At 35.5% G+C, this 13,710-nt stretch overlaps 1 protein-coding gene across 2 annotated transcripts in view; it reads left to right on the top strand.

The window, feature by feature from the left end:
* The window catches only part of ME1 (malic enzyme 1), a 151,501-nt gene that overhangs the window by 50,066 nt on the left and 87,725 nt on the right, over nt 1-13,710 (top strand). For both annotated transcript variants that reach the window (XM_012769154.3, XM_076003151.1), the window contains exon 4: nt 9,669-9,744. In XM_012769154.3, coding sequence (XP_012624608.1) covers nt 9,669-9,744 — 76 coding nt within the window. The remainder of the gene's footprint in view (nt 1-9,668; nt 9,745-13,710) is intronic.

Raw genomic sequence — 13,710 nt, forward strand, 5'->3', positions numbered from 1 at the left:
AGGAGTTGAAGAAAAGAGAAGGCAGATGAATTGATATACTTTTGAAGGTTTTCAGAAGGCATATAATGGAAAGAGAAATAGGCAAGGAAATTAAGAATTATTGGCAGAATGGATAAAATCTAGCTGAATAAAAAAGGAAGTTCAATAAGCATAGATTGATAATTTGAAGGAAAAAATAAAGCAGGTATCAAAAGACAGGAGATAAGCATTCGGGTACAGATATCTTTTTGATATAATGACTTCTTTTTCTTTGTGTAGATACCCAGTAGTAGGATTGCTGAATCAAATAGTAGGTTAACTTTTAGTTCTTTGAGGAATATCCATACTATTTTCCATAGAGGTTGTACTAATTTACAGTCCCACCAACAGTGTATAAGTGGTCCTTTTTTATTGCATCCATGCAAACATCTGTTGTGCTTTGATTTTTTAGTAATAGCCATTCTGATAAGGATAAAGTGATATCTCATTGTGGTTTTAATTTGCATTTCCCTGATGATTAGCATTTTTTCATGTGTCTGTTGACCATTTGTATATCTTCTAAGTGCCCATGAATTGATGAGTGGTTAAAGAAAATGTGGTGTATATATGTGCCATGGAGTACTACTCAGGCATAAAAAGGAATGAAATAATGTCATTTGCAGCAACTTGTATGCAACTGGAGACCGTTATCCTAAGTGAAGTATAACAGAAATAGAAAAACAAACACTACATGTTCTCACTTATGAGTAAGTGGAAGCTCAACTGTGGGTACACATGGTCATAAAGTGGTGTAACAGACATTAGAAACTAAAAAGGAGGGGGAGAGGGGTGGGAGCGAGGGATTAAAAACTGGGTGCAATATACACTATTCTGGTGATGGACACACTAAAAGCCCTGACTTCAGCATTATACAGTTCATCCAAGTAGTAAGAACACTCATACTTTCTAATATTTTGAAATAAAAATTATTTTTTAAAAAGACAGCAGACTTTAATGAGATCAATATATAGTTATACCAGAAGTATCATATTTGGAAAGATACGAAGTGGGGCATTAGGTCCTTACCTCACAGACTAAGTTGAAATTTTAGATAGATTTAAAGAATTGAATTAAACCAAGAAAAAATATTAAAATATAGACAAATGATTGATGAGGCAGGACTTTGTATATTTGAAAGAGATGTAAGAAATATGAAAGGAGAAAAGTCAATTTTTGTCACTGTATATAAATGGAAACAACAAAGAAATGTGAAAGATAAATAAAAAATTAGGAAAATAATTTCCACAAGTATGATGATAAGCAAAGGGATAAAAATTATCATGTGTAAAGATATGTTGTAGGTTGGCATGCCTCCAACAGCAGTAGATGATAATAGCTTGTTTTCATCCACCCCACACCAGTTTTCCATATTCCTCAGAGGTAGCAACATCAGTCCAACTGCACCCCTCCCTGTATAATACTCTTTTATTCTCTGATTGAAAGGGCTGGGGACCCCAGCTTGAAATATTGAAGCCTGAGCAGGGTTAAGAACACCCACATAGGAGGGTGGCCTCGCTCAAGACGTGAGAGGGAAGCAAGGTTGGGGTAGAATCTGTGTAGGAGGGTGGTCCAGTGCCACATGTCATTGCCCCAGTAGGTTGAGGAGGGCGTCCGTGTAGGGGGTTACCTACTTCAGAGAATGGGGTGTGACAGATGTGAGTGTGGTGTCCGCTCAGTAAGAGAAGGAGATTGTTTTCATATTTTTCATATATTGTTTTCATATATTTCAAGTATACTTATTTGATTAAATAAGTAACTATATTAAGCATAATGGGAGCTAGGTTTCTTACTGTAGGAAAAAGTGAAAACTGAAGGGAGAAAACAAAAATGAACCTTGCTGAAGTATTGTTGTGAACTTACAGTTTTCAGTATATAGATAGACAGATACAGAAGCAAATAAATATGTGTGTGTACACAAATGCACACAGATATGTGTGAAGTATGTATCTACATCGTACATACATATATAGTCTAGCTTTGTCCACTGGGTTGGCCTGGGAACAGCAACACCCCAGTAACAATGAGCACACCTAGCTCTCGGATGTAATTATCATATATCATTCTCTACCAGAAGGAACCAGAACTCCTTAGAGAAATTGCTGATTCCAGGGCTGTGCCAGACTAGGTAAAAGATGAACTTGGGATATGTTATACCAGAAAGTAAGGAAGTACTCAAAGACTGGTAGGGTTATGTAAAAAATCACAGACGGCAGCTTGAAAGGGCTCCCACTGGTTATAACCTGGGACAGTTTGGCCATCAAATAAATCACATTTGCAGCATATTAAAATTTATTAAATAAATCGATAAACCATGAGCCCATACTGATATGAATATATTGGAAGTTGGATGAAGAAGCAGTGTCTTTACAGAGTTTTGAAGAATCCTCCCATATAATATTTGTTAAATACAAAAGGAAAAAAGAATGACTTTGCAGTGAAGAAGCCTGGAGGGCACTACCTTAATCAGGGGATCAAAGTGAACATCACCAGTCAGGTGAGAAGTCGGGAATGGGGCCACCTGATGGTAAACAATGAGAAGAAGCCAGCATCACTGTGTGGTATTCCTGCAGAAGATGTATAATCTATCTAATCATTAGGAAATACCACACAGACTCAAATAAATTGAGGGACATTCTATAAAAACACTGAATTGTAATTTCAAAAGTATTAGGATTGTAGTATCTGAGGATTAGATGGGAATAATGGGTCAATATTAATTTTCTGGTTATGATTATGTAGGAGAATGTTTTTGTAGTGATGAGGCATCATGTTATCTGCTTAAATCAAACAGTGTAGGAAAAAACAATTCTTTGTATTACACTTAGAAGAATTCTTCTAGGGATTTACTACAAAAGTATGATCCTGTTGATCCATGCCTTCTTACCATTTTCCTCCCTTGACTTCCCTTGGCTTCAAAAATACTGATTGTCCTTCCTGTTAGATAATTTTTTTCTTAAGGACTATTCTTAGTTATCCTATTCTTTTATTGGGGTACTAATTTGTAAAGCTTTCCCCTTGCCCTTCTCTTCTTTCCCCATTGGTCCAATCTTCTATTCCTTTTGACTGTAGACATATGACTCTTAACTCTATATCTTTATCCCAGCTATTTCCTGATCTTCAGGCCTACATTTTATCCGAAGTTAGCTTTTTTTAGTAGTAATTTTCCCATCAACCCAGATCTGTTGATATAGCTCAACTTTGGCTTAACTGATAGGACTCAGTAATGCATATTCACATTTTGTGAAAAATATGAGGTCTAATTTTCTTATTTTAAAAGATCAGTTTCTGTAATGGAAGAGAGGATTATTAAGAAAATTGCAGAGTGGTTGCCTCCTCCAGTCTGTTTCCAAAAGAAAATAAAGTCTAGTTATGATAGAAAGTCTCATGTTATAAAATGAATTCTATTTTGATATGAAATAAACTTCATTAGGGATGTCATCTGAGACAATGTGAAAAAGTAAGAATATTATGTCATCTTCCAAATCTGTTTTGAGAGTGGAATACATATAATGTTAGAGGTTATGAGAAAAGTTTGAACTATTGTATATGAAAAAATAGTCCACACTTTAAAATTGTCTCAGTTCTAACATGAAACAGACACAAAAGTGTATTTTTTTAAGTATGAGTAGTTTTAATTGGCATGTTTAACATTCTTTGAATAAAAATTAAATATTTTAAACAAATTGATCAACAAAAATAGGGATGATAGAAAAGTGTTCACTGTAATTTCATTCATTTTAACATATCATTGATACTTTTTTCGTCTAAACTTTTCATTTTATAACTATGTATCTGCTGAAAATTAATGTTTCATATCCAACTCTATTCCAGACAATATGAGTCATTTCTGTCCCAAAAACACTTCTGTGTATCTTGTTAGATTTATAATCATGAAGACATTTCAGGAAGCATTGCAAATAAATCTCTTAAAAAGCTTGGTTTTGGTGTGACATTATGCATCTTTTATTGAGCTCTCTCTGAAGTGATTATTTTTGCCATGAATGAATCTCTACACAATGTAAAAAATTACAGGTAGTCAAGTGGCTCTTCCACTAAAGCTAAAATCAAATCTGTATATAATAAACCTTGACATTTAATTGGTGTTAATTTTGGTATCATTCGTTATCCCCCTTATTTAAAAAATGATGTTTCCTAAGACCAGCATTATTTGGAAAACCTTAGCTAACTAACCAGTTTCTGAGAAATATTTAATAGTATGTTGCCAAGAATATCTTTGATAATTCAACAAAAGTGCCTTCTCTAAAAAGTCCAAATATATTTCATTTTAATTTTACAATTATTTATTGAGGTCCTGCTGATTATATATAGGGTCAAGTTGGCTATCACAGGGATCCAAAAGAAATATATAACCTATAAAGAGCTTATAATCATTTTCAAGAAGCAAAATCATATGAAACAGCAAGAGAACCAGGAAAAGATATGTGTCAACGTAGTAAATTAATATTTTTGTTGAGTCAGACTATCATAAGTAATCTCCCATATAATTTTTGTCATAATATAATTTTTGGTTTCTTAGTAAGTCAGTATAAGTCTGGATTTATTTCATGTTTTCCTATACTCTGGTTTCTTTTCAGATCATATTTCATGTTTTCTGTGCTTTTAAAAAATTGAGTATAAAAGCCTATTTTTTTAGCACTGAAGTCCGCACATATTGTTGGACACATACTGTGTACCAGCACACTTGATAGTCATTGGGGTTACAAATGTAACTAACCAAAATAGAGAGTGTGTATACTTATATAACTTACTGCTTTGTGTGTATTTGTGCACTAGGTAAGGGTGCCAGGGTGGAGACAGATAGTAAACATATGAACAAATACATAAGAGAATTCCGGGTATTTATAAGCATTATGAAGATGATAAAAATGGTGGGATGGAGGTGCACTGACTAGTATTATCATAGAAGGCCTGCCTGAGAAACTAAGGTTTGAGCTGAGGCTTGCATAATCCACAAGAATTAACTAGGTATTTAGATTTGTAGTTTGGAGCTCAAGGGAGAGATTTAGGTTGAAGATAGAAATTTGAGAGTCATCATTATGAACATGATATTTGAAACCATGAGACTGGTTGAGATACATCAATAGAGAGCGTAGGTGGAGAAGAGAGGTGAGCATAGAGCCCCGGAACAGGTCAGCACTAAGGAGACTAGCAGAGGAGAAAGAGGCAGCAAAGGAATCAGAGAAGGAGCAAAAAGGGTTTAGGAGGAAACCCAGGCAAATCTGGTATCACAGCAATGAGAAGATAAAGTGTTTCAAGAAGGAGCAAAGTCAGCCATGTCAAACACAGTGGAGAAGTCAACTAAGATCAGAGTTGAAAGCTGACCTTTGCCTATATTCAGATGTGAATCCTCAGTGACTTTGGTAGGAGTTGTCTATGGGGAGGTGAGGGAGAAAAGCCTTATTGATAGACTGAAGAGAGAATGGGTGGTGAAGAAACAGAGACAGTAAGAATGTGCAAGTCTTTTGAAGGTTTTTGCTATGAAGGAAAAGAGAGTAGGGGATAAAAATCCAATCTTTTGAAAAAATAGATAATATTAGGGAAGGTTTTCATGCCATTAAAATTGATCAAGTAGAGAAAGCAATGATGCAGCATGGGAAATGGAATAATTGCAAGAGTGAAGCCTTTGAAAAGCTGAGATGGGTTAGGCTCCTGCACACAAGACTGTGGCCTTAATAACGTTAGGGAAGTTTCTTCTATTGTAATAGGAGGGAAGGCAGAGGATGTGAAAACATATATGTGCAGATGGTTTAATGGAATTTATATTAGAATGATGAGGTAGTTTTCACTGTATTGCATCTATTTACAAGATTTAGGTTATCACCAGAATGTAAGAGGGGTATGGATGTTGAAGACAGGAGGAGAAAGAAGGTGTAAATGGTCCTCCAAGAGAGTGGTCACTTAAATCTGCAAGAAATTCATAGTGGTAAATTGCATAGGAGAAGAGTGTTAATTTGAGATTTGCAGCCATGAATAGAAAGTGAATCTTACCAACATTGTCTTGTGATTTTTCTATAACAATGCTTTGCCAACTAAAAGCATTGGTAAGTATTCTTATTACCTAGATTGTGGCCTTGAAAAACTACTTTCTGCTAAACTAAACCTGGACGTCTTAGAAAAATGGCTCATTTCAAGCCAGGGGCTGAATTTTTTCAAACTAAACCTGGAACATCTTATAACAGAGAGCAAGAAAGTGATCAAAAACTACTATAGTCTCAAAGGAAAATAAGTCTTATTATCAAAAAGACATCTGTACATGAGTATTTATGGCAGCACAATTCACAATTGCAAAGATGTGGAATCAACCCTAGTGCTCATCAATTCATGAGTGGATTAATAAAATGTGATATATGTATACAATGGAGTACTACTCAGCCGAAAAAAGGTATGAATTAATGTCATTTGCAACAATTTGGATGGAACTGGAGACCATTCTCCTAAGTGAACATTCTCAAGAATGGAAAAACAAACGCCATATGTATTTAAACTAACGGATGAGCACACATATGCACAGAGAGAAGTAAAACTCAGTGGAAATCAAGCAGGGGCAGTGGGGAGAATGGGAGGGGCAAAAAACCTACCTAATGGGTACACTGTTTGGGTGATGGGCACACCTATAGCTGGGAGTCAAGCATTACAAAAGCAATCCATGTAACCAGTAACATTTGTACCCCTCTAATATTTTGAAATTTATTTATTTTTTTTTTTGAGACAGAGTCTCACTTTGTTGTCCAGGCTAGAGTGAGTGCCGTGGCGTCAGCCTAGCTCACAGCAACCTCAAACTCCTGGGCTCGAGCGATCTTACTGCCTCGGCCTCCCGAGTAGCTGGGACTACAGGCATGCGCCACCATGCCCGGCTAATTTTTTATATACATATCAGTTGGCCAATTAATTTCTTTCTATTTATAGTAGAGACGGGGTCTCGCTCTTGCTCAGGCTGGTTTTGAACTCCTGACCTTGAGCAATCCGCCCTCCTCGGCCTCCCAGAGAGCTAGGATTACAGGCGTGAGCCACCGCGCCCGGCCTATTTTGAAATTTAAAAGAACTACTATAGTCATGTCAAAAGGGACTTGGGACAGTATGAAGAGTATTTCACTTGCTAAAGATGGACAACATTAGTATCAATAAGGAAAATAACTGTGATGGATTAAAACATATCAAATATGTTTAAATCCATGAGTTCATAGATCCTTCCTCAAAAAAAAAAAAAAAAACTCACCACCACACACACAACAATAACAAAAACAACTAAGTGGAAACCCTCAAAGAATTCCAGTAAACCAGCTTTTTATTTTACAAATTGACAAGTAAAAAGAATCAAGCATTTTTCCTTTTCCCTGTATCAGTTCAATAGTAGATGTGGTGAAATTGCTCTTTAAAGAGATATTCCAGTTAATAAGTAATAAATTATAAAATTGGAATAGCACCATGTTGTAATTCCCAAAGAATTAGTGAATTTAGGCATTTAGTATCAGCAGCTGCTAACATCAAAAAAAGGAATACCAAATATTGTATGTCTTCTGATAATATCAACCCATAAAGTGTCTTGTCCAAAAAATTGGACATTGATCTGATTAAGCCTCTGGATCCAGTTACTGATTTTCTAAGAAATATAGAAAAAAGTTTAACATGTTAAGTATACTATAGGGAAGAAATCAGTAAAGTCCAGATAGTAGGAAACTATCAGACAAATTAAACAATGGTGCCTAGGGATGTTTTATGATTTGGGTGATAAAAACTGTAAGTGAAATGGTATGATAAAAGTTAGGATAGTGGTTACTCTTAGGAGGGAAGAGTTTTTGGGAGAAAACATGTAAATGAATTCTGGGAGGATTCTGTTTAAATGGCAAGATTCTGTTTAAATGAATATTATGTAGAAGGATGGTTGCCTGATAACAATTCATTAAGCTATACATTTGTCATATGTGGTTATCTGTATTGAATTATATTTAACAGTACTAAAACAGCAACTTGGGTGGAACTGGAGGCAATTATTCTAAATGAGATAATCCAGGAGTAAACAACCAAATACTGCATGTTTTCATTTATAAGTGGGATCTAAGCAGTAGGTATGCATGGTCATACAGAGCTAGACATTGGAGACTCAGAAGGGGGAGTATGGGAGAGGGATGTGGGATGGAAAATTACCTGTTGGGTATAGTGTACATTGTTCAGGTGATGGGCACATTAAAAGCCTAGACTTCTCTACTATGCAGCTTAGCTATGTAGCAAAAAACCAAGACTTGTACTCGTTAATCTATTTAAATTAAAAAAAAACCTTTTAAGTGAAGATAAAGCATTTATATTTTTAAAATTTTAACATTTTAATTTATAAAGTTACCTGTTAAACTTTTGTAAGGAAGGGTGCAGGGTGCAGGTAGTGTTAAAGACTTTAGTTGAGTCTAAATAACAGTTGCAAACAGCAACTAAGACCACAAATCAAAGAATCACCTCCACATGAAAGAGTTGCTGAGCATTTGTCAAGTCACTTCAGCCATCTCTGATACATGTTCTCATCTTCACATTGAAAATGTAATAAATGGAATATACATTGGAAATGCCTGTTTACATGTGCTTCATGTTGTTTTTCAAAGTGCTTTTTCAGGCCGGGCGCGGTGGCTCACACCTGTAATCCTAGCTCTCTGGGAGGCCGAGGTGGGCGGATTGCTTGAGGTCAGGAGTTCAAAACCAGCCTGAGCAAGAGCGAGACCCCATCTCTACTATAAATAGAAAGAAATTAATTGGCCAACTAATATATATACAAAAAATTAGCCGGGCATGGTGGCGAATGCCTGTAGTCCCAGCTACTTGGGAGGCTGAGGCAGGAGGATTGCTTGAGCCAGGAGTTTGAGGTTGCTGTGAGCTAGGCTGACGCCACGGCACTCACTCTAGCCTGGGCAACAAAGCCAGACTCTGCCTCAAAAAAAAAAAAAAAAAGTGCTTTTTCATATATTTAATATTATCTTATTAAATGAAAGATTGTAAATGAATGTATGAATGGAATTGATAATGCTATTTAAGTTCTCTGTATCTAGTATTTCTTTTTTTTTTTTTTTTTGAGACAGAGTCTCACTTTGTTGCCCAGGCTAGAGTGAGTGCCGTGGCGTCAGCCTGGCTCACAGCAACCTCAATCTCCGGGGCTCAGCGATCCTACTGCCTCAGCCTCCCAAGTAGCTGGGACTACAGGCATGCGCCACCATGCCCGGCTAATTTTTTGTATATATATTTTTAGTTGGTCAATTAATTTATTTCTATTTTTGGTAGAGACAGGGTCTCGCTCAGGCTGGTTTCGAACTCCTGACCTCGAGCAATCCGCCCGCCTCGGCCTCCCAAAGTGCTAGGATTACAGGCGTGAGCCACCGCGCCCGGCCTATAGTATTTCTTAATTTCAAAATATTTTAAAAGTTTAAGAATAAATATACATACCTTCATTGTAGATGTCAGTATATTGTTTAAAGTACTTTCTCCCTTACATATAAGATTCCTATCCATTATTTATTTAAGGAGGTAATTTTCACTAGTTTGATAAAAATGGAGATATATTAAATGAATTTGAAAGAAGTTTTAAATGTTCATGATAGTTCAACAGGTCTGAAGTTAATTAAAACTATTCTTTTTTTCTTTTCTGCCAGAGGTCTCTTTATTAGTATATATGATCGGGGGCATATTGCTTCAATTCTTAATGCATGGCCAGAAGATGTCATCAAGGTAAGTTATCAAATTTTTCCACTATGGCAAATTTTTTCTCTTTTCTATTCCATAAATCAGTTTAAAACATACTGAAATTCTCATGATAATAGGTGGCATTCACTAGCTTTTCTAGTGACTGTCACCTGATTTATATCCCTTTGACTTTTACATAATGAATTAATTTTATTCTGATGCCATTTGGATACAAAGTTTCCTTATTATTTGTGTGTAATTTCTTGGTATCTCCCTTCTAAGTGATGATAAACGTTGAACATGCAGCAACAACTGAATTTCTTTAAGCAAACCCCTTTGTCATATCTTAGTAGATATTTAATCATCCACTAAAAGGAATCCAAGTAAGCAAAAGAAATCTGTTAATTCATTTCTTTTGTCATTATGACTTTAAATAGCTCATTTGACTTCCCTCCATGAGTGAGCTAGTGAAAATAAAAGTAATAATAGTGTTTGATATTTGGTAATTTTCTGTATGAGACACTTTACATGGATTAACTCTTGTAATGATGATAATAATGTAGTGAGGGAAGGAAAGCACAGATGGGTTACTTAGTGGTGTATGGTAGTGGTGGAAGCTGAATGCAGGCCCCAGAGCTGGACCCAGAGCCCCTGCTCTTATGCCACCTTTCATATCTAAGGGAGGTAAGATGTCTTGTCTTCTCTCTGGCTCCCTTTTTCTTTTCTGTTGGATGCCAGCAACTTTGTGGTATCCTTTAGGACTAAGATTGAATAAACCAATGCATTTTCATGGTACAAAGTTACTTCAGCTATGACTTCTGAAGTATGACTCCTTTAATGATCTTTTCTATTTGAACAGTTGTGGCTAGAATAGATTAATTTGGCTCTGTAAGACTCATGTAGGAAAACTTGTAAATTAAAATGATTAAAATGTTGTTCACTATTTCCAGTCTCGTTTTTTTTTTTTTTTTTTACTTTCTCTACCTGAGTTGGGTCCTCAACTTTTCTCCCATCAAGTAGACTGTACTATCCACAGATACTGTTCTTACTACCCTAAGGAATGTCTTAATTCTATAAAGTGTAAGTGTCTGATCATCTAAGAAGGATATTTACATTTTAACCAGGAATCTAGAGGAGATTTTAAAAGTCAACAAGTCAATAGAGGAAGTAGCTCTGGAGTAGAGAGTTCTAATCAATATCTATTTAATCAGAATAGCTAGGCACTAAACAGTCGCCCTGCTTCTTATTCCAACTAGCTGATCTCTATATATTTAACTTTATTCATAGCCTGTCTTTATCCTTTGGACTCTTAATATTGGGCCCACACTGATATTCTTGACCCTAACTATGCCAACTATTATTTTAAAAATCCTACATTGTGGCTGGCACACAGTAGACACTTAATAAATGGCAGCTATTGATTGTAAAACAATACTGAAGATACACTTAAGTATATCTTATTCTTATATGGTCTCTACTGTATAGTTGACAGTACGCATGAATCAAAAACAATCAATTATTAAGCAAAATATAATTAAACTGTGCCCTATTCATTCACTCAGAGGAGACTATTATTCAGAGAAGACTTGAATAGTTAAGAAAACTTTTCTAGCAAAGGTGGAACTTAAATCCAATCTTTGATAATTAGAAATGAGAGAGATACTATCCTAAGAAGGGAACATGTGAATATAGATATCAAATTCAGGAAGAGGATGGTATATTCTTAGATAATAAGGAAATTGGCTGGCCTGACTAAAGCTGAGTATTAATATTGAAGTGTAGTAGAATTAAGATTGCTTAAATAAGGGTTGATCAAATTATTATAAAAGGTCTTGAGATTCAGGAAGAGGGATATAGACTTGAAAAAAATAGAATGTCATATTTAAACAAGGAAGTGACTTTTTAAAATATAAGTAATATTTGAGAACATTTTATTTGGAGACACATTTTAGAAGAATGATTTCCAGAGCAGGAAAAAATACAATGATTTTGCATTTAGGTAGACTACAAGAGAAGGATAGGCCTTGGGAAAGGAAAGGAAGGGATGAAGACAGGACACATAGACTGTGTGTGTTCAGGAGAACTCTGCATATTTCATACAGGAAGTTTCTGTTCAGGTCATTCTCAGGTAATAATTTATATAATGGTATGAAGATTTAATTTCTGAAATACAAAAATCATTTATAGAATTGTGGTTGTCTTACTGATACTGTGCTGCTGTTGTGACATGATAGTAGTACAGAAAACATCCAACTTTTATTTTTCTTAAGCAGGAGATAAAGTAGGGAAAAACAAAAGCAGAGGAATATTAATGACAAACTGCATGAATAACTAATCTTTTTTATTTCAGATAAATCCTTCATTATTAAAATCTACTCTTTAATGTTGGAATATTTGTAAACTAATGCTATGAATGTACATTTGTAATAAGGCATAAACTGAGCCATATGAAATGTCTCAAAACATATTTTAAAAACTTCTCAAACAACTACCACCTGTATAAATGTTCATATATATCTAGATAATTAAATACTAGCTCTGGATGAGAGAAGAGCTTAGGGAATAAAAGTTATAAAGAAACAAAAAAAAATAATGCTTTTCTTTGACATTATATTCAAGATATACATTTAGTTTAACATAGATGAGCTATCAAAAATAAATGAAAATGTATGTTACTTTAACCCTCTTTTTAAAATTTTATTTTGTTTTATTTATTTATTTATTTCATCATATTATGGAGGTACAAATATTGTTAGGGTTACAAATATTGCCCCTGCCTCCCCTCCCCCCAATGTGTCCAATCCCCCGGTGGTGTGCATCACACACGTTATGGAAGCATACACCCCTTTCTTCCTCCCCCCTACCGCCTGCCCACCACCCGATAAAAAGTTTTGTTTTGATTTTTTTTTGACATTTTGGTTACATTGTATATCTTTGCCTCTCCCTAAGAAGGGTTAGAGTTATGCCCTTCCCCTCCAAAATACTCGCCACCTCCCTAAGATTGGGTTCCCCCCCCCAAAATCCCTGATGAACATTGCCACCATTTGAAAACCATAGTTTTAATCAGTCAGTACCAATTTGATGGCGAGTAGATGTAGAGCCCATTTTCCATGTCTTGTGTCACCTCACTTTGGATAACGGGCTTAAACTTAATCCAGGATAGCATAAACGGTGCTAGCTCACCGTCATTTCTTAGGATTGAGTAATATTCCATTGTGAGGATATACCACATCTTAATTATTCACCCATGAATTGATGGGCTCTTGGGTTGTTTCCATGACTGTGCAATAGTGAATTGTGCTGCTATAAACATTCAGGTACAGATGTCTTTATAATAGAATGTCTTATGCTCTTTTGGGTTAGATGCCCAACAATGCTATTGCAGGGTAGAATGGTATTTCTATTTCTAGCTGTTTGAGGTATCTCCAAATTCTTTTCCACAAAGGTTGCACCAATTTGCAGTCCCACCAGCAGTGTAGGAGTGTTCCTGTCTCTCCGCATCCTCGCCAGCATTTGTTATTTTGGGATTTCTTGATATAGGCCATTCTTACTGGGATTAGGTGGTATCTCATTGTGGTTTTGATTTGCATTTCTCTAATAATTAGAGAAGTTGAGCATCTCTTTATATGTTTGCATGCCATTATTCTGTCTTCTTTGGAGAAGTTTCTTTTTATTTCTGTCACCCATTTCTTGATGGGATTGTTTGATTTTTTCTTGTTAATTTTTTAAAGTTCTAGATAGATTCTTGTTATTAGACCTTTATCAGAGGTGTAGAGAGCAAATATTTTCTCCCACTCTGTGGGTTGTCTGTTTGCTCTACTGATGGTTTCCTTGGCTGTGCAGAAACTTTTTAATTTGATCAGATCCCATTTGTTTATTTTTGATGCTGCAGTGATTGCCTTGGGGGTCTTTCTCAAAAATTCTTTGCCTAGGCCAATGTCTGATAGGGTTTTCCCAACATCTTCTAGGATTCTTAAGGTTTCATGCCTTAAGTTTAAGTCTGTTATTCAT

This window comes from Microcebus murinus, chromosome 5 (assembly GCF_040939455.1).
Source record: "Microcebus murinus isolate Inina chromosome 5, M.murinus_Inina_mat1.0, whole genome shotgun sequence".
Lineage (NCBI taxonomy): Eukaryota > Metazoa > Chordata > Mammalia > Primates > Cheirogaleidae > Microcebus > Microcebus murinus.